We start from the raw sequence: 19877 nt of genomic DNA, 5'->3' as shown, positions 1-19877 counted from the left end.
CTAGATGCTTCTTGAGACAATTATAGAAACTGATCGATTCAAAGTGGATTTTCTCCTCAGAGGGAAATTATTTACACTCAGGATCATTTTTATTTTATATTGACAAGTTCTATGTCTTACCAGTTTGCTTTTTTTTTTTTCCTTTGCATTCTGGTGGTGCCTAAACAGCACCTCTGTTTTCTTTATGCTGCTCTGACCCGGTTATTCTGTGATACCTTCCAGTGCCTAAGAAGGTAGAGGCAACCACGTGTGAGCAATGAAGAGGGAGTTTATTCAGAGGGAGGAAGAAGGCATGGTCTCCAGGAACACAGCGTGTCTGAAATAAAGGCTCAGGTATAAAATGTCACACAGCTAAAGAAGTATCAAGATGTGAATTTTTACCTATGATGTGGCTCTGAAATCCAGAATCTGCAATTGTATCTTCTTCATCCTCTGGCAGGTTTTTATTTGCCTCTCTTATCTGCAGCAATAAGAAAATACTGATAAAATTCTTATTTCTTACATTAAGTAGATCTTTTGCAATCCTCAGAATAATGCAATATTCTATAACAAATGTGGAGGTTATGTGTGTGCACATATATTTTCATTCCTCTTTCCCCTACTCCATCACTTGGCTTTACTGTAAGTTCTAATCACAAGAGCACATGTTCAGAAACAGTTCCAGCTCTCAAAGCTAGATTTATAGGGTACCTCATTCTATACAAGATTTTAGAGATAACAGCTTTGTTTTTTAATACTGAATAAACTCAGTAATGCTCCTTAAAGGATAAGGAGGTATAATTCCTCCAGAGTCAATGACTTCCACCCAAAGTTATTTTAATGAGAATAAAGAAATATACTTAGATCTCTTGATCCTTTCCTGGAATACAACCCTTGAAGAAAACGACTTCATTTTTATCCTTTGCAGAATGAAACTTGAGCAAAGTTGATCATTGAGACCTTTATCTAGATTTTTCTTTCAGGTCAAAACATTCCCTTTATATATCAGCTGGAATATTGAGATGCTTGATGATAAAGCATCAAAGGGAACTCTGGGGTGAAACTAATGCAATTTCAGTATTTTACATATTTACAGCATTCTGAGGTCAAGCAAGTCTCCTTCGTGTTCACATACAAATAGTAAATGCCAAGGGTAGAACGAAAACCCAAGCCCCTCCTTGCAATCCAGCAGCAGTAGTAACAACATCAATGGTACCAATGACAGTGATGACAGCTAACACAGTACTACTAGGCAGACACTGTTTGGGCTCTTCCCATGTAGGAACTCATCCTCGCAACAAGCATTTCAGGTAAGTGCCACTGTTATCACCAGCTTAGAGACGAGGACCCCGTGGCAAGAGAGAATAAAAGCAATTGTCGAAGTGGTGGAGCCAGATTCAAACCCAGGATGTTTGATTCCAGATTTGGGCTCTAAACTGTTCCTTTTGGGGAACTAGGTTCTTCCTGTAGTCATATGAAATATCCATTCCACTCTGCCTGTGTAGACTTGGCTTCGACATCAAGACAGCTTGTGCTTGTATTTTTTGTCAGAATGACCCTACATGGCTCTTAAAATACATTCCAGCTGGCCACGTGGGTAGCCAGTGGTGACAATGTGAGCTGTGTAATGCAATGGGAGCTCTGCTTAGGCACATACATTGAGAGGTTGTCAGTGGATTTGCTCAGGGGCTTCGGCTGAATGCCAAGAAACCATCGTTTTAAGCTCACAATGGAGAAAGTCATACGGTTGCATATTGACCTTGAGCTAGATTCACTTTCTACTTTTTACCTTCTGTTTTTCATACTTAATACAATAAGACCAATAATTTACATTTTGTGGCTACAGTCCCAACATAAGAATGCAATTTGTGCTTAATCTGTACCACGCTGGTAGCAAGAGGGTGGCAAACTCAAGAGGGTACCCACAGCCTTGTCAGAAGAGACTGTTAAAGGTGGAAGATCAGAGACCATGCTTCCTCACTTTCTTTCCCCAAGAGCTGTCTTCTCTGTGGGAATTCCTTGGTTTGTTAGCACCTCCACAGGAAGGCAGTTGGGGAATGAGGGAAGAAGTCTTCGCCAACTAATCCTGTTTCTAGAAGTGCACATTTATGGATGGCAGGGAGTAAAGCACTATGAGCATGAGCAAGGCCGAAGTCCTACTTACTGACTTTCAGAGTTCACCCGGCTCAGGGAAGTGTCTGTTGACAGGGCTACCAAGGACGCACTAAGGACAGGATAGGGGTATATCCCCTGTAGCAGTTTGATATGGTTATGAATTCCAAAAATTTACTGGATTATGTTTGTAATCTGGTTTGTACCTGGGCGTGATTGAGTTATGACAGGGGCTTTGATTTTGATTGGGCCATGTCATTAGGGCATTGAGTCACCACCCCTTGGTGGGTGGGGACTCACAGACAAAGGCATGGCAAAGGACAGAGTTGAGGGTTCTTAATGTTGGAGCTTTGATGTTGCAGTCTGATGCTGAAGCCTTAAGCTGGAGCCCCAGGAAGCAAGTACAGAGGAAAGAAAAGCAAGCCCCAGGGAGAGAGAGAGAGAGAGCCGCCTGACAGTCTACAGCTGACCTTGTGGAGAGAGGCAAAGCCTAGAGAGCCTCATAGTCTACAGTTGACCTTGGGAGAAAACAGAGGAGCTGAGTCCAGAGGAACCCAGGAAGCCTGAACCCTCGCAGATGTCAGCAGCAATCTTGTTCCAACACGTAAAAACAGACTTTGGTGAGGGAAGTAACTTATGCTTATGGCCTGATATCTGTAAGCTCCTACCCCAAATAAATACCCTTTATAAAAACCAACCAATTTCAGGTATTTTATATCAGCATCCCTTTGGCTGACTAATACATCCCCCAAACACCTTGAATTCCGTAATAATCCATGGGGAATCTTCTAGCCTTATTTATAGAAACATCAAGGAAATCTGTTTATATTTTCAGCCTATACCAGCTCTCATGGCTGTATGGTCCACATTTTCCTTACCTGTTATGTAAAGAATATTGCCTTTAGGTTGTTCTAAATTTACGCATTCTAACCTTGAAGGGGTTGTCTGCTAGCCTGCTAGAATGTGAGTGAATTGTTGTCTCCGTCACCTGCAATATTCTAAACTAAAGATTCAAACACGTAGAACCATATTCTCACCTTACAGATAAAGCAGGAGAGGTTCAGAGAGGGTTAGCGATCTGCTAAAAGCCACACAGGATCTCAGTATTAGAGTGAGAACTCCTGACCTCTATTCCTTGATGTAATTCAATTTTTCAGGGTGCCTCACGTTATTACAGCTATTTTTTCCAGATCTTCCTCAGAACAACTGTATCTTTCTTCGTGCCTGGCAGTCATATATGCAGGGAAAATCCCAAGTGTTCATAAAATGTATTTCTATTTGAGAGTAGCTAAAGTTTTGCATGTATGTGTGTGTTTTAATTGCAATGCGTACTTCCTTTCTTGTTCCCTAACTTTTGGTGGAACTTAACTTTCAAGTATGATATTTAAGAAAGAAAAGAAAAGCCACGGTGCAGTCCTCGCCATCAGCTCCCTGTCTCATGCTTTCTAGGGCTAGATGTGCTTATAAGCGAATGTTAAACACAGCCTCTGGGGATTTACCAGAGGAACAGGGCTTGTGGGCTGCCAAAGGAAGATGACCAACGGCCAATGAGGGAGAGATTTTGGTTGAAAGGGATGGAGGAAGCAGCAGCAAAGGAATGGAAAATGGGAGAATACTCAGAATGACATAATTGTTAGCTCTAATTATCCACACAAATAGATTTCAATGCAAAGCGGTGAGTAATTTAAAAAATCCATTTGCCTATGGAAATGAGGGGCATAATTTATTTTGGCAGCAGATTCCCCTTGCTAATTATGTTTTTCATAGGCTGAAATTAAAATTAATTTTCATTCTTGATCACACAGTGACTGGGGGTTGGTGGGAGGCTGTGGGACTCTACGTGGGTGCTATGCGGCCGCCAGCTTGATTAAGATTTGTCAAAGATAGTCAAGTGGAGCAATCTACATGCGGTGAAGCACTGCAAAGAATGAGGGTGGGCACAGAACTTTGGGAAAGTTTGGAAAGTGGCTGGCTAGAAAAGACCAGTGGTTAGAAATTAAGAATTTCCTCAGTAATCGTTCTACCAGGAACAGACACAAATCCACGTCAGAAATGCCACATTTGGTAAGAAGTAGCAGGTGGCTCACAAGCAGTAATTACAGGTTGTTTCAGTTTAAATTGTTTGTTGCACTTTGGGTGCCCACTCTTGGTTCACTTTTCACTCTTGTCCATTTTTGGGGGCTCTGCAGTTATAGTCCAGCACTGCACTAAATACCAAGTAACAGGCAATGATTAAATGTCACCATACCCTTTGGGTTCTGTCAACCCTTTCCCCTACAAAAGGCAGAAAGGAATGAATTTATAGAGAACGTTTGAGGAAAATGGGAGAAAATGATTCACTGCCGACACATATACATGATGAGAGAACCAAACCCAATGTTTGGTGACACCCTTCATCTGGAATTCTGCCCATGTTTCTTCTCTGAAGCACCCTACATGGAGAGCTTCCCAAGAAAACAACATTTTGAGGTCAAAGCTCATTTAAAAGGAAAGAAACATAGTGCCTCTATGTGGGAAAAGAATGACCCTTGGAGGTTAAAATCCTTGGAGACATTACTTCTAATTCATTCAGAAATCTCTGCAACAGGACAAAATATGCATTGCTCTTATTAGCATCAAAAGAGCATTTAGAACAGGAATGTTCAGTTAAGGATGTTGAAATTATAACATTTTGCAGAACTTAATAAAATGGCAACAATTTGTATAATTATCATATTATTTTATGCCATTTCATCACCACAGCACCATTTTAATGGAATAGTATTTGATGCTTTTTAATTAGCATGTGATTTTTTTTTGCAGATTATCTAACACTGGATGAAAAGAATACCCATAATTTAAAATAGCCACATTAAAATGGCCATGTCTTTCCAAGGCATGAAGGAAATATACATGATCTCGTTAATATTGTTAATGATTTTATGTTGTCCAGTGATAGTTAAATAGGAAACTGGAGTTGTCTTTCTTTGAGATTTCTTATTTCAGGAAATCATGTAAGTCCATAGGAAGGAAGGACTTACAAAGGGTAGCAAGCAAAGTGCACCGCTTTCTGACTTATTTACTTAATACCAGGCATTCTTTCTAGGGGATGCCTTTCCCCCGTCTTATAATGGTACAATTTATATCAAACTACAAAGTAACATGGCCATTTTCGAAATCACACAAAAATTAGAGCTAAGTTGTCTGTAAACGATGGCATACATGAGGACATAAGCCTCTAATTAAAGCTCTGAAAAGAAAAAAAAAGATTTAATTTGGCAAAGCATTAATGGGGAATTTTACACGTATTTTAGAATGTATCCAGCAATGCTGAAAATGGATATGCAGTTCCCGGTAAACTAAGGGGAGCTCTGCTACTTACATGGTTTTGTTACATGCATGGCAATATCATTCTATATATTTTTTTACCACTATAGATTGAAATAATTTAAAACGCCTTAGGACCCTCATAACTATTTATAGTCTTAACTTTTAAAGGGTATTTTAGGGGATGGAGTATATTATATAGTTTGGGAATACTGGCTTTATTTAGGGAAAAAGTGTGATATGTAATGCATTATCTATAGCTAATATTTTCATACAAAATAAAGGCTATGGGAGAAATTTTTTGCCACACACTTTAAAATAAACAGATAGCAAATTGACCTTGAGCCCTAATAGAAGCGTAAATCACCTCAATTCTGAATTTTAAAAGGTTCATGGGTATTGACATCAATGTGCCATGGTATTAGAATGCATTTTATTTTGCATCTTAATCTCCTTTCTATATAGGCTGATAATATGTAATAAACAGATTTTTCACCACTCTTCTTATATTAGACCCAAAGGAGACTATTGCAATGTACTTTGTGAAATTAGTAATTTTAGCCCAATCTACTCTGATGATTATGGAAATGAAACAAACAAAAAATGACTAGTTGGTCAGCTATCAAAGTTAAAAATATACCTCTGTAAGGAAAAAAGCTACCCAGCATGACTGATTTCCTCCTACAGCTAACTAGAAAAATTAGCATACCCCTATTGATTATGGATATTCGGGGTTGGTTAGGGAATCTCTATACTTCATAGAAAATAGTAAGAGTGTTTCTTGCAGGTATTCTGGGAGGACCAAACGACCCTTTTTATTACACTGTGAAAGACCGTGCAGACGGGAGAAGAAAAGCATGGTTAAATACTTTAGAACTAGGAAGTAATAAGAAAGTAAAAGTAAAATTGAAAAAGTCAAACACAGGGTCTTTTTTCTTTCTTTCTTTCTTTTTTTTTTTAAGTTCTTCTGTACAGTGAAGATATACCCTAAGCTGTCAGAACCATATTAAATGGGGCATAGTTAAATTGAGTACCTCTGATAAGGGACTCTGTCGGGCTATCAAAGTTTGCCATCAGCGGGATTGAATTTCCGGCATATTGCACATCTCCACACGTTCATTCTTTCTCTTTCAGTGACACTACAAGGGCAGCCTTAGATATGCTTATAGCTTTTGGCTTTGTAATGCAGGGGACATTTACATTTTCAGAGAAGGGATGATAACTTGGAAGCCAAGAGCAAAAATGGAGGGAAAAGGCAACAAAGTTTTGCCAAGAACCTAGTCTGCTATGGTTCAGGAGAGTTTGAAAACTGACCTTACAGCTCTTCAGAGTCAAGACCTATTTGAATAAAAACATTTAAGTATGTCTGGCAGCTAAGGAACCCTCAACATCAGTCGGTAATTCTTAACTAATAATTGCCAATCACGATTACTTTTAAAATAGCTAGTATTGAACCATTCCAAAAAAGAACCCCAAAACTTTGTATTTCAATTTTCTCTCAGAAAATGCTTGCATCTACTATATTTATAATCTTTTATTAGAGTCCAAAATATATGGATCTAGTTATTCTGGAAAGATAAGGTGTTTTTGTTCTGTTTTTTGTTGCTTATTTTTGGTTTAAGTTCTTGAAAACCCACTAAAAGGAAAGGTGAACATCACCAGATCAATTATGCACATACAGAAAGAATGTAAGGGAGAGTATGTGCAATTAAAAAAATTTTTAAAGCAAAAATATTAGTGAAATTAGCATACTCTGAGGAAAAATATAACACTGGAGTTTTTCGGTGGTGGTTTTTTTTTTTTTAAAGGAAATCTACTACCTGATTTTTGGACTTCATAAATTAAAAAAAAAAAAAATGATAGGGAGCCAAGTCCCAAAAAGGATTCCTCAGTCTTAACATCTTCCGAGTGCAAGAGTATGATTTGGCACTTATCGCTTTCATAAAAATAAATGAACAATGTTTAAATCAAAGCATCAAAATAGCCAATGTTCCCTTACATTGCTTTGCTTTTATAATCGCGTTCATTCCTTTTTTGTTGTTGGAAAAGTTGGAAATGATCATCAAAACAATTTTCCTGCAGAAGGGTATAATTTTAGGAGGACACCGGTAGCATCATTTGCCTGCACTGCACTGTGATTAGACCATCATTCTGAAAATAGAGCTGAGAATGCAGTGGCTGCGGGGGGCCGTGCCTATTCGCAATCTAGCTGCCCTTGCCCCACTCTGGTTCTCGCCAGGCTTTCTCTCTTTTTCTCTGACTTTCTCTTGCCCACATATTTTCATCGTCAAACGGGAACCAACCAGCCCACCTCTGAATAGAGTGATTTATAGCCAGGATGGTGGAGCACTTACCAGGGAGTCTTTTGGTATTTCCACATCGGCTTTGGTTTTGATGTTTTTCTTGTGGTTGCCTTGGGTGCTGATAGAACCGCTGGTGAGACGGGAGATCTGGGAACTGCCCTTTAACATACTCCTGGAGGAAACATTATTTGATCCCCTTTCTGTCTGTTGAGCTGCTTTCTGATCAACTCTGCAGGTAGAAAGTAATTCCTCTGATAAATGACACTTCCTCAACCACTCGACTTCTCCCAGTCCTTTAATGTTTAAAGTAACCTCCATGTATTTCCTTGTCTTTGGTGTTGAGCTTTTCTCACTGGCCTTGATCAAATATTTCAATTTAGATTACTTATATTAGTAATTTAGATTTGGTAATTGAACAATTTGCTTTTATTTTTATGCTCACTTGGGGAGGGGGTGCAAAATAAAAGCCACTAAAGAGTGATTGCTAACTGCATTTCCATCTTAAGATGAGCAAGAAATGACATCACCTCTGGAAAGTTTCTAAGTAGACATTTGCTTGGTACAATTAATGAGATTGGCACGTTTTAGAAGGTATGCGTAATTTTCTTCCATTTCATGCCATGTGGGTACACTCATGGCTCCTAGTGTAGGTTGAATTTCTATCAACCTTGATAAAACTTACCATTCTTTAATTTCAAAGACCATTGGGTTGGTTAACAAAGTAACATGGACTAAATTATCATTTTATTGCTAAATTTATTTCCTTGTTTAAATTCTGGCTAATGCATGAAAGACTGCTGCTATTATGCATTTCTGCTTGTATGAAGAACATACTTCTCTGGTGTTCAATGTGCAGGAAGCAAACAACTCTCCTTAAGGTGTGTGTGTGTGGGGGCTGCTCTACATGGCACCCTCTTCTCCAGCGAGTTACCTGTTCAAAAGTTCCGTCATAAAGCTATCTTTTGTCGAGCATGTAACAGGGCTGGGTCTATTTCTGGGCTCAAACTTCATTTGGTTGTAAAAGTCTTGTGGAGTCTTCAGCTTCTTTTTGCTTTGTACACCACTGTCAGGACTCTTTGCAGCCTCCGCCTCCGTGTTGAGCTCATTTTCCAGCTCACACTGTACTTCAGGCTTCTTTCTTTCTTTTTTTCTCTCTAGTTTTAGCTGTTTGTTTCCAAACCCCGAATCTTTTGCGTCTTTCTTTTCCACTTTGGTTTTAGAGACACCCATTTTCCTGTTACTGAGAGCTGGAAGCCTGCTCCGCCGAAAACCAAACCAGCTGGCGAAAGAAGGCCCGGGCTTCGGCTTGGCTTCCACTGAGGTGGACTTTGTTTGCACTTGGCCCTTTTCCACATTTTCCTGAATGCACAGCATGACCTTTTCTTCGATTGTGGGTGAGAGGGGGGCTCCTGGGCTCACAGCACCAGTCCCAGTCGTAGACGTTCCTGGATGCCTTCCAGAAGTTTCTAGCTTGGGTATCCTGCCTGTTTCAAAACTGCTTGGCCGCCGTGCCTTCCCTGGTCCCTGCATGGTGAGTGGGCAGTCTGTTGGGGTCGGGGGGCCCCTGCAGTGGTCGTGACCTGGGTCGTCAGGCCGGGCCACACTGGGGCATTCTCCCTGGGCATAGCCTTGTGGCTCTTCCATTCCAGGAGCGGTGGGGAGCCCTTCGGGTTTGGGAGAGAGTCTCAAAGGCAACATGCTTGGGCTCCCCTGCTGGCTGCTGGAGCTGCCTGTGCTCCCCAGATGACCTTGCAGGGAGGAAGGATGCTCCAGGGGCTTCCCAGCACTGGGAAGGCTCTCGGAGACTGGAGCGGAAGGGCTCTTGCTGGAAAAGCCTTCAGTGGAGGAGCTCTGCCGGGTGAGGGAACTGCCTCTCTCGGCAGTGTTGGTGATAATCTGAGTTCGGACTTTGCCTGGCCCTTCCATGGGGGGAGTGGAAGGCTTATCTCCCGAGTGGGCACTGAAACTCTGGCTGCGGGCTTTGGCTCCATTCATGCCCAGAGCTGGTTTTAGGTGTGGCTTGCTTGAAGAAAGGGATCTTTTCACAGACCTGGTCTCTACCCCATCTCTTCCATCACCTCCAGGGATGCTATGTTCAAGTGTCTCTGGCAGCGCTAGTTCCAGGGAAAGCCCATCAGCTAAACTGTCCTTTGCTTGTAGACCCAGTGGAGACACTTGTGCATTTCCTTCATCTCCTGCATTCTCGATGCTTGTTGGGTTCCCAGACTCCTCTTGCTTTGACTTGTTCGCAGACACATAACTTTTAGAGGCTTCATTTAGACTGTCTTTTTCATGTTTCCCTGGCACTGTGGAACTTTTCCTGAGCAATTGGGGAGACTTTAGGAGAACTCTGAGTCCCACTGGAAGGCGAGTTTTCAGCCCTTTTTCATGAGCATTTTGACAACCATGTGGGGCACTGTGGCTTCTGGGGGATGAGGACGATGAGGGACTGTTAGCATGAGATGGTGGTGACTCACTCAGCCCTGCAAAGGAAGAGCCGGGCGATGTGGGAACCCCGTCTTTCTGTGGTCCTTGTCCCCCTGGAGATGCACTTTTGGAGGCCGCTATTTCCAGTGGCTCGTGGGTGGGAGGGCAGTACTTGGGAGTCTGTAATCCTGTGTCTGTTTGTGTGGTCCCAAGAGTTTGGTGAGGAGAGGTTTTGGGGATGCCTCTCTTCGGGGAGACCTTTGGAGGCCCTGGAGCCATCATGGAAAATGAGCTGGAGCGGGGGTGAGCAGGGCATCTGGTTTGGGTCACCGTGTCTGTGGAGGGCGAAGGGTGTGTGGAGGCAGGTCTTTGGAAGGCCCCTGAAGGTTTCTTCCCCAGCACTTCTGTCACGGCCTGAGTAGAAGAACTCCCAGGAGCAGGGGGTGCTTTAAGAGGGGAGGATTTGAAGGCCCTCTTAGCTGTGTCCTTGGGGACCCGGGTCTGGGGCTTGACAGAGGAAGGAGGTGGCGGGTATTCATAAGTGGGCCTGATCAATAGCGAGACTGACCTGCCCGGAGCGGGTGGGGGCGAAGGGGACTTCACCCCGACCTCAGGCCCCGAGTCACGGTGTTTATCCCTCGTGGGGGCCTCTTCATAATCGCCGGGCCCAACGAGGGGTCTTGCCAGGACCCGAGGCCCGGGACTCTGACTCTTAGAGCACCGGGTCCAGTCCCTTCTGCTGGGCGTTTTGGACGTGTGTGGAAGGTGGGCGGGGTGTTTTGGAATGTGTGAATCTGGCAGCCGTAAATCAAACAGGTGTGGGGGGCTCTCAGTCTTCCTGAACTGGGACAGTTTCCCCGGAGCTAAGGCTGGTGCTTTTTCGAGAGTCACCGGGTCAGATGGGAGGACGGTGGAGGAGGCTTCGGGCTCCCTTATTTTTGATTTCTGAGGTGAAGGCATCCCCCTGGCAGGAATTTTTGTCAGACTTGGCTTTTGACACATTCCCATGGACACTGAGGACCTAGAATTAGTCTGGCATGGCATGCTTTGTGTGGGTTTGGTTAGCTTCTGGTGCTGAGCATTTTGTGTTACTGCCCTGGGGCTGAGAGAGTCAGTGGGTATCATGGGAACATTATCTACAATATCTTTTGGAAAGTTTTTCTCAGTTTCCTCTTCGGATCTCTTTAAGAAACTATATTCTCTTACGTCAGCTCCTGGCTGTAGATGAGCAATTCCCTGAGGTAATATTTCAGCATGCTCTGCCTTGGGTCCAGTAGGGGCCTGATTGATGGAAATTTCATTTCTAGTAACAGTGACAACTCCAGTCTGATGAGAACTGAATTCGATGGGCTCACCGTCTTCTGCATCAAATATAACAGTAATACATTCTTCTGAAGAAGTCCTTTTTACAACCCTTTGCTGCTTAATGAAGCTCAATGTCTTTGGCCTACTCCCCAAGTGGGTGGACACTTGTTTTTCTTCCTCGTTGGAAGCCCCAAGTTGAGATTTCCTGAGTCCCAGGAGGATGTCCAGGTTTTCCAGGGACTTGGTATCAGCGGTCAAGGACAAGTCCGAAAGGCTTTTCTCATCACTACTCTCTATGTGTAACTCATCGAGAGTTTCATTGTCATCATTGTCAGAAAACTGGAGATGGAGAGCTGTGCTGCCTTGGCTGGGTGGCTCCCACTGCCTCTGCCCCTGAGGCACCTGTGTGCTTGCACACAGCTTCCTCTCCAAGGGACAGAGGCTGGCACGACTGGTCAGCCTCTCAGGCCTCTCCCTGGGACACACTGAGGAAGTGCCTTCTGAAAAGTGTCTTCCATTCAGCTCCCAGCCAAAGAGACTGTCAGAAACGCTGTGGCTTAGTTTGCTACCCCGCAGGCTGCAGCGCTGGTTTGGAGCTGCTTGGAGCCATGCTAAGGAGCAAGAGTCTTCATCATCGTGGGAATCTGTATCATAAACAAACGCCCTATGGCGCACCTTGCAGGGACTCCCCCGGTCAGCTGGCTGGCAGGGGGAACACTCCTTGAGACTGTTGCCCTTAATTCCTGGAGAATAGATTCCTTCATTCGAGTTCATGCAATCTTTATAACCCCATTTGGTTATCATTGAAGGAGGTTCAAGTAACACTTTTCGCTTCTGGAGCTTTCTTAGTCCTTCCAAAATGTGGCTTTCCTTTATACGAGTTGGAGGTAGTTCATCTGTCGGACTAGCAAATCCACTTGGGAGCGAAGAACCAACACTGAGCCTCTTCTTCCTGCTTTGCGATGATGGCTGGGAAAGAAAAGTAGATTTCAGAACCTAGTGAATCATGTAGATTACAAATAAAAGGGAAAGCTCATCATTGGACTTAATTTATTCTAGGGGTTGATATGCATTCATGCACAAATACATACATTAATTAGCTGATTAATTAGATAACCAACTAAGCAAAGAACACGTTCTTTGCCAGGTCCTATGGTAAGTAGCATAGGGATGTAAAGAAGTAGAAGATGAGGGCCCTCCCCTCAAGGAGCATGCAACCCAGGAGGGAAGAAGAAACTTGGCCCTAAGTGACTCTAAGTCAAGGGAGCAAATGAGAAGTGCAAATCCGGACACCGACTTGTAAAAATCAGGAGGAAAGACAAATAGAAAAGGTGTTTATTTTGGTGGTATTTGTTTTCTCTGCAGCCTACTGCAGTTCTTGAAAGATAGGGAGGTTTGTCCTAGATTAAAAGTGGGAGCAGTGGAAGAAATGGGACGGGTAAAGACCTAGGCTTGGGAAAGGATGCTGACAGAATACTTAGGGAATATCCAGAAAACCATCATAGCCCCGCTGTAGAGTGTATACGGGAGGTAGAAAGGATAAAGCTGGAAAAGTACTTTGGTCCCTATCTTTATGGTCCCTCCCATTCTCATATTTGATAGTTCTATTCTGTGATTTCGTGACTTTATTTGGTAGGCAATGAGTGTCTATGAAAATTTTCTGAATTATTATATATGCATGCACATATATATGTATACCCACCTAGACACATATATAAAGCCACTTACACATACACATATATACATAAAGCAGCTGGGCATTTGCCATTAGAACCCTATAGCAATTATGAACCTATGAACCTGGACAAGTCAGTTTTCTGCCCTTCGTACCTCCCTACTTGCCAGTCTTAGTTTCATAGATGTGACTGGCATAGGAAGAATCTTGCCTTCTATTAATACACAGATCTTTCATATCCCCTCCACTACTAACAACAAACAGAAGGGCAAAAAGAGGGAACTAACATTTACTGAGCATCTACTGTGTACCTGCTACTTACAGAGTGATTTGATTTTCAGAACAGCTCCATGGGGGGAGCCATTATCATTCCCGTTTTACTGTGGAGGAAACGGTTTGGAAATGGAGGTTCAGAGAGATTAGTCCATTCGAAATCACCTAGAAGGAAAGAGCTGGAGCTAGAGTGTGACCTTCAGCTTCCCTGGCTCTTTCGACGGGAAGCCAGAGTTCCTCGGGCTCAGTTTCAAAGTGGCCACCTGGAGATGTGACCCCAGGCATCCGGCTCCAGGGTCTGCCCTCCAGGTCAGGATGCTTTTCTCCTGCAGTCGGGGGCTGCCTCTCCACCGCCCACCTCTCTATATGATCAGGGTCATAGCAGAGTGGGTAGATCACCCCTGCACTCCTCTCATGGATGGAACTTGCAGAATTTAATAACAAACAAGCACATAGGAAGCCTGATAGGGTGTGGGGGCTGACCTGCCACTCTTGAAAAAGGCCGTGTGATTAATGGGGAAGCGCTCCCGTGGATCAGTCGGTCGGCTCCAGACGTGCACTCCTTAGGGAGCTTGGCAGTGCACGGGAGCCTCGCCTCACCCCCTCCCACCCCGAGCCACATGTGCTTATGTGCTGGAGTTGAAAAAGTGTCCGAAATTTCCATCAGCATCTGAGATTTGCAGTGAGCTATGAAAATTTACTTTCATAACCCAGACATTTTCAGAAAAATTACTCCTGCTATCGACGATAGACATATGCTGTTGTTTTTGATTTTGGTCAAATAATATATATTCTGTAGAAAATTCTCCAGTGGCTGAAGTTGCTGGGGACGGATGCCCTTCCGTGGTGCTTCTCCTCTCCTCCCTCCTCTTTCCTTGACTGTTCAAAATGCCCTCAGGCACTTATATATATATATATATATTTTTTTTTATGTAACATTTTATGTAATCTAAGTGTCTTTTTAAATATAAGTAAAAAATATATTTAAAAAAATACTCTCAGAGATGAGAAGAAATCCTATTACTGAGCCTGGGTATTAGAGACCCACCAGTGAGCAGCTCCTACAGCTTGGGTTTCTGAGAATTTCCATGATCCTATGGTCCCATTCACAGTAAAGAAGACAGGCAAAAACAGTCGGCAAGGGCTTGGGAAAGGCAGATTTGCTCGGCCCCTGGGCGAGGCGCTTGGCCTCTGCTCGCCCACCTCCTTCCTGTGTCCCTGGAGCCCGCCCAGGCTGCCTGGGAGCTCTCCAGGTCAGTGGCTGCCAACCTCCTGGAGCCCAGGCTCGGGACCCTTGAGCAGATGCACATTTCGCCATCCATTTTTGACAGGAGGTTCATTGCATTTAACATGCCAAGAAACGTTTGGACCAATCTCGAAACTTAAAAGGGAATTGAAAAAAAAAGCAGGAACCTTCTGGAGGCGAGATGGTGGGAGAGATGTGGGAGAGTGGGTTTCCCCCAGGCGGCTTCCTTCTTAAAGCCCAGTTTCCTCCTCTACTTCTTGACCTGTATCTTAGCAGTTTTATAAATGGAAAAATCGAGGGCATGCTTGGTCTTAATGGGGACAAACTGATCTCCAAAATTAGAACAAATCTTCCAAGTTTTAGGATGACTCGGCAAGGTGAACATAGAAGACAGGTTGTTTGAAAAATGGTTCTAGAATCCAGCTCTGCACCTTACTGGCTGTGAGATCTTGGGCCAGTTATTTAACTTTTCAATGCCTCAGTTTCCCCATGTGCAAAATAGGGGGAAGAGGCAAACCTGCTTACTAAAGCTATTGGGAGGAATACATTGTGCTAAAACTTGTACAGTGCTTAAAGCTGTGCTGTATGTGGTATTTACTCATCACTTAGAGCCAAATTGTCCCACATGCAGCAGGCTAGTGCGTTTCCTGCAGCCTCCCTTCCTGTTTCTACACAAAAGAATATTAAAAAATACTTGTAAACTAAAAGAGATCCATTATGCATATATTTATTATAGAAGTTAATATATCGTATTCAAATTCATATTACAAGCTAATATAATGGAAGCTAATACTAAGTAAGTACCCAGCACATGGTAAGAACTGTAGCATAAATAGGATAAATTCAGAATGTCTTTATGGGACTGTGTCTGGCTTGCTGGGTCCCTGACACTCAGGACATTTCACTGTGACGTGTGACAGGTGGACTTGGAACTGATGGCCATCCAGAGACACAACCCTATTAAATCTCCAGCTGGCAGCCTCCTGAGTATATACCGAGTGTCTTAAAAGCCTCCTTTCTCCTCTTTCAGGGGAGAGGTTTCCTTAGAACATCAAGGACTGCTCTAATTGGGAGAATTTCAGCCAGAGGTGGGGAGGGAAGAACAGGTACTTTGAGGAGAAGAAGAGGTGTGGAGTGAAAGGAGCAGAGCGGCACTAATTTCACTGGGAGCCGGTGATGTTAACAGAGAGAGGAAACGCCCTGGTCATCCTCCAGTTAAGAGGTTGTCCCCTCACAAGGCCACTAGTCAGAGCTGGGACCAGCTCCTTAGCTGGAGCAATTTTGATAATGCACCAGGCTCCATTAGAAGTCTGAGTCCAAGGGAATGAGCTCTAAATTCACCCAGAGATCTTTTGGTCTGAGTTCTTTTTCAGACTATGACAAAGCTACTCCCCCCACAGTGTTTTCTTGGCCTTCACGGAATTTTTCTGGTTTCTATACTTCCGAAATCTTAAACTAAATTTACACAGATGATAGAAAACTGAGCTCCAAATACTCTGATTCAGAGTTTCCATTCTCAGGCACTCTGCTTTTCTTTAACATTAGAAAACTGCTAAAAGAGCTATTCCAAATACTTGGCTTCTACCAGTGGGCAAAGATGTTTGTTCAAAGAGCGAAAGACTCTTCAGCTGTGTAGGTCCGCTTTACAGAAGGGAGCCATTGCAGCAGCAGGAGTTATTTTCAAAGCAGGTAAGGGAACACCTAGGATATTAGAAGGGACATGGCTACCTTCACCAAAGTTGTGCTATCTTCTACCATGGTATTTTATCTATTACGTCACCCTCCAATTTAGAAGTAATTAGTGTTTTATGAGGCTATAGCATTGAATAGAGGAAGTCATGTTTGAGCAGGAAATTCCCACAAAACAAATGATACTTCTAAAAATATGGGTATTTATCCTGGGATAATCCACTACCCATTCAATTCTCTAGAATCAAACATTCCCTTAGAATTCTCCTTGGATGCTCAGTCTAGAACGGCTTGATGAGAGGATTTGCTTCACTCTCATCATCAGTGGGCGTTGACCAGGCTCTCTGAGCATCCCGGCAATAGAAAAGGCCCATAAAGCTCACTGGAGATGTCTGCGTTGATATAAAGTGTGCTCAGTTCCATTAGGCCATGGAATAAATCCGTGACCTCGGTGGGCTCCACCAAAGCACTGAGGGGATATATTCTTCTCTCTCCAACTCCCTCCTATGGTGTTGGCACTGGAGTTGTTTAGAGTGAACTCATCATTCCAGCCCTCCCTTGCTGTGTGACTTCTGGCAAGTAACTTAACCTTCTAAAGCCAGCTTCCTTTTTCCATGCAATGTGGAGAATAATATCTCTCTAGAAGGTTTCTGTGAACAATAAATGAGTAGATGCTCAGAAAATGATCATTTCCTTCTTACCTCTTCCTCCCACCTTCCATCCATGGAAGATTCTTTTCAGGTTCACTCTGATGTGGAAGTGGCCTGGAAGGAGGTCTTACCTTTCTCCTGAGGGTCTTCCCATCATGCCATGTGTAGGAGGAGCTGCTGGAGTACTCACTGCAGGTGCTCGACAGAGACAGTTCACTGCTACTGCAGCTGTTTTGAGGATAGAGGTGACCAGGGACGGCAACCCCCAAGCCAGGGCATTTCAAGGCAGGGGGTCCTGATTTTGCATTCAGCTGGCATTCCTGAAAAGGCAGCACTCCTCTGAGCAAGGGCTTTGCATAGAGGAGCAGAAATATCGACTCAACCTCATCCCAAGGTGGAAGGAAACACAGTTGGTAGAAGCACATACTGTGGGGTCAGTGGGTTCAAATTATGACTCTGCCTCTCACGAGCTGCGTGGTTATGGGGAAGCCGTTTAATTTCTTAGGGCCACATGCTCCTTTTTAAAAGGGAAGAATGATAATGCCACCTACCTTATAGGATTGTTGTAAAGACTGAATGAGGTTCTAGGAGCTAAATACTTAGCACAATGCTGGCCTATAGCAGGTGCTCAATTGGACAAAAGTATCACAATGGTGATTTCTAATCCACTCATACTGGTGTAAGAATCAGATCAGATATCAATACATGACTAATGCGACAAAAGGAAGATGCCAAAGCATCTTTGGCTATGAGGGAGTCTAGTGACCAGGAAGGTAGGCGATCTTCAGTAAAGAAAGCCTTTAATTCCAGGGGTCTTAGGGTCTTCATGCACAGGGCAGGGCAGCTCTCCTAGCTCTAACAACATCATCCTGAGTCAGGAGTCCAATCCCCTAGCATGCCTCCCGTGCACTTTACAGAAAGCCACATATCGTGGCACACCAAATGCTAGTACCCTGAGGTCCCACTGTCAAAGATAATAGGACTTTTTGCATTCAAATAGCTATTCAAATGGTAAAGAACTTCACATCAAAAAGATTGGGGATCCACACAGAAAGACTAGGCTGTTAGATTTCTAGTGGGTCCGCATAAAGCAAGGGTGACAATAAAGTGGAAAACATCTCAGTACACCTTGACAGCCACATTACAGTCTCCTAATGTAACTGATGGAGCGCCACAAATTGGACAAGGTAAATTAATTTAGCATCCCGACCACAACCTCCAGCCAGAATGGAGTCCCTCCATTACCCTCGAATTCTAGTCTCCTATCTATATAAGGCTTTGTCTCGGAAACTCTGTGATAGGGAGCCATCAGTCTTTGTGTCACTTGCAGAATGGCAAAGCCTCCTACTTATGCAATTTATTGACACTTTATGGGTGCCTTTAGTACCCGAGTACTTATCACTGTTCTCCAAATGTAATTCCAGCTGACGGTGACTGAACACCGGCTCGGGGAAGGAAGGTAACCAGGAGCTGGGAGCACTTGTGGTAAAATACGAAACCCCTGTGTAAGGGCAGAGGGCATGTTTGATTTGCTCTCTAATCCATACCCATAATGCTCAATAATGGTAGATTTTCATTATTAGGCATCTGCATCACTACTGATACCCCATCTTTGCTTCGTAACAATCTCTTTAACTGATCTAAAAATGCCAAGGAATTTTACTACTCTATTTTTCCCCCTTGAAATTTGGCTCTAAGTATCATCAAAAGGAGAACCTTGGCCTAAAAGCTGGCTTTCAGCAATATCTCTTGATTTAGGGCCTTGTTTATTGCGGATGTAACTTAGTTAAGGGGAGCTCCTATTTGTAGCTCAACAGATGCCAACAACCGTGGTGCCGTCACACAGGAGCACCTGGCATTTAAGCTCCTCTATTGCGTAAATCTGGAATATGTCCCAGAACAAACTTTCAGAAATATCACATTATGCTCCATTTCCACTTGCATGCTTTCCATGTTCTCGATCCCGTGCTCTCTGATTAGAACACACTTTGCTGTTTGAGTCAGCTGCAGGGTGGTGGTCATTTAAGACACCCTGTGCCCTGACAATAAGTCCACTATCTGTGTCCTGTGAGGTCACCCAGATCTGAGCATCTTCCATGGCCCTTCTCACCCTCTGTATCCCTTTCAGCTACTAGAGTTTGCATTCTACCTTCTCCCACGACACTGAGGTTTATATGTGAGTCCCTCTGTCTTTCCCTCTTACCCCTTCCCACTACACGATCAAAATTATACCTGCAATTCACAACTCAAATGAAATCCCCAGGCATCGCTGAACAGATAAGCATCCCTGCCCAGGCATGGCCCACCTGTTCACTTCCTGAATAGATGCTGGACCAAGATGACAAAAAGGAGCACTCAGGAAGTGGGCTGCAGAGACAAGGAATTGCTGCCCCTCCTTTGGCCTGGAACTTGAGGTGCCCAGATGTGATGGTGGATAAATCAGTGAGGTGGGGAAGGCTGGTCAATGTCATGTTGAGGCAGACATGGGATCAGCTGGGAGGTGTCAGCTGGGAGGTGTCAGCTGGGAGGTGTCAGCTGGGAGGTGTCCCCTAAGATGGGGCCTTTCATACTTGAATGTGCATATGAGTCACCTGGACATCTTCTGATTTGGAAACTCTGAGATGGGCCCTGACATGTAGTGTCTTTAATGAGCTCCCAGGTGACTGGCTGCTGCTGGTTCACGGCCAAGGCTTTGAGCAGCCGGCCTCTAGGAGAAGCTATGAGGGAGGTCTGCCATTACGTGGGGCGCTTGGCTGAATGTGGTGTCATCTCACAGTGTGACCTGAGCTGTGCTGCTGGGAGCAAAGGGGATGTTCTGAGCCCACCCATGGGAGGGTGTGTCCGGCAGGTGTGTTGAGCGTGTGTGGGAGGGGGAACTGGAGAACAATTCCTTGCAAAGATTGAGGAAAGGG

At 43.9% G+C, this 19877-nt stretch overlaps 1 protein-coding gene across 1 annotated transcript in view; it reads right to left on the bottom strand.

The window, feature by feature from the left end:
• Positions 1 to 19877, bottom strand: part of NCKAP5 (NCK associated protein 5) — a 1037301-nt gene that overhangs the window by 103940 nt on the left and 913484 nt on the right. Inside the window, 6 exon segments of the mRNA XM_058301099.2 lie at positions 382 to 460; positions 7752 to 7929; positions 8632 to 10876; positions 10879 to 10933; positions 10935 to 12401; positions 17097 to 17285. Of these exon segments, the coding sequence (XP_058157082.2) occupies positions 382 to 460; positions 7752 to 7929; positions 8632 to 10876; positions 10879 to 10933; positions 10935 to 12401; positions 17097 to 17285 (4213 nt within the window).

The sequence above is a fragment of the Dasypus novemcinctus genome, chromosome 7, assembly GCF_030445035.2.
Source record: "Dasypus novemcinctus isolate mDasNov1 chromosome 7, mDasNov1.1.hap2, whole genome shotgun sequence".
NCBI lineage: Eukaryota > Metazoa > Chordata > Mammalia > Cingulata > Dasypodidae > Dasypus > Dasypus novemcinctus.
This window is presented reverse-complemented; position numbering and strand designations above follow the sequence as displayed.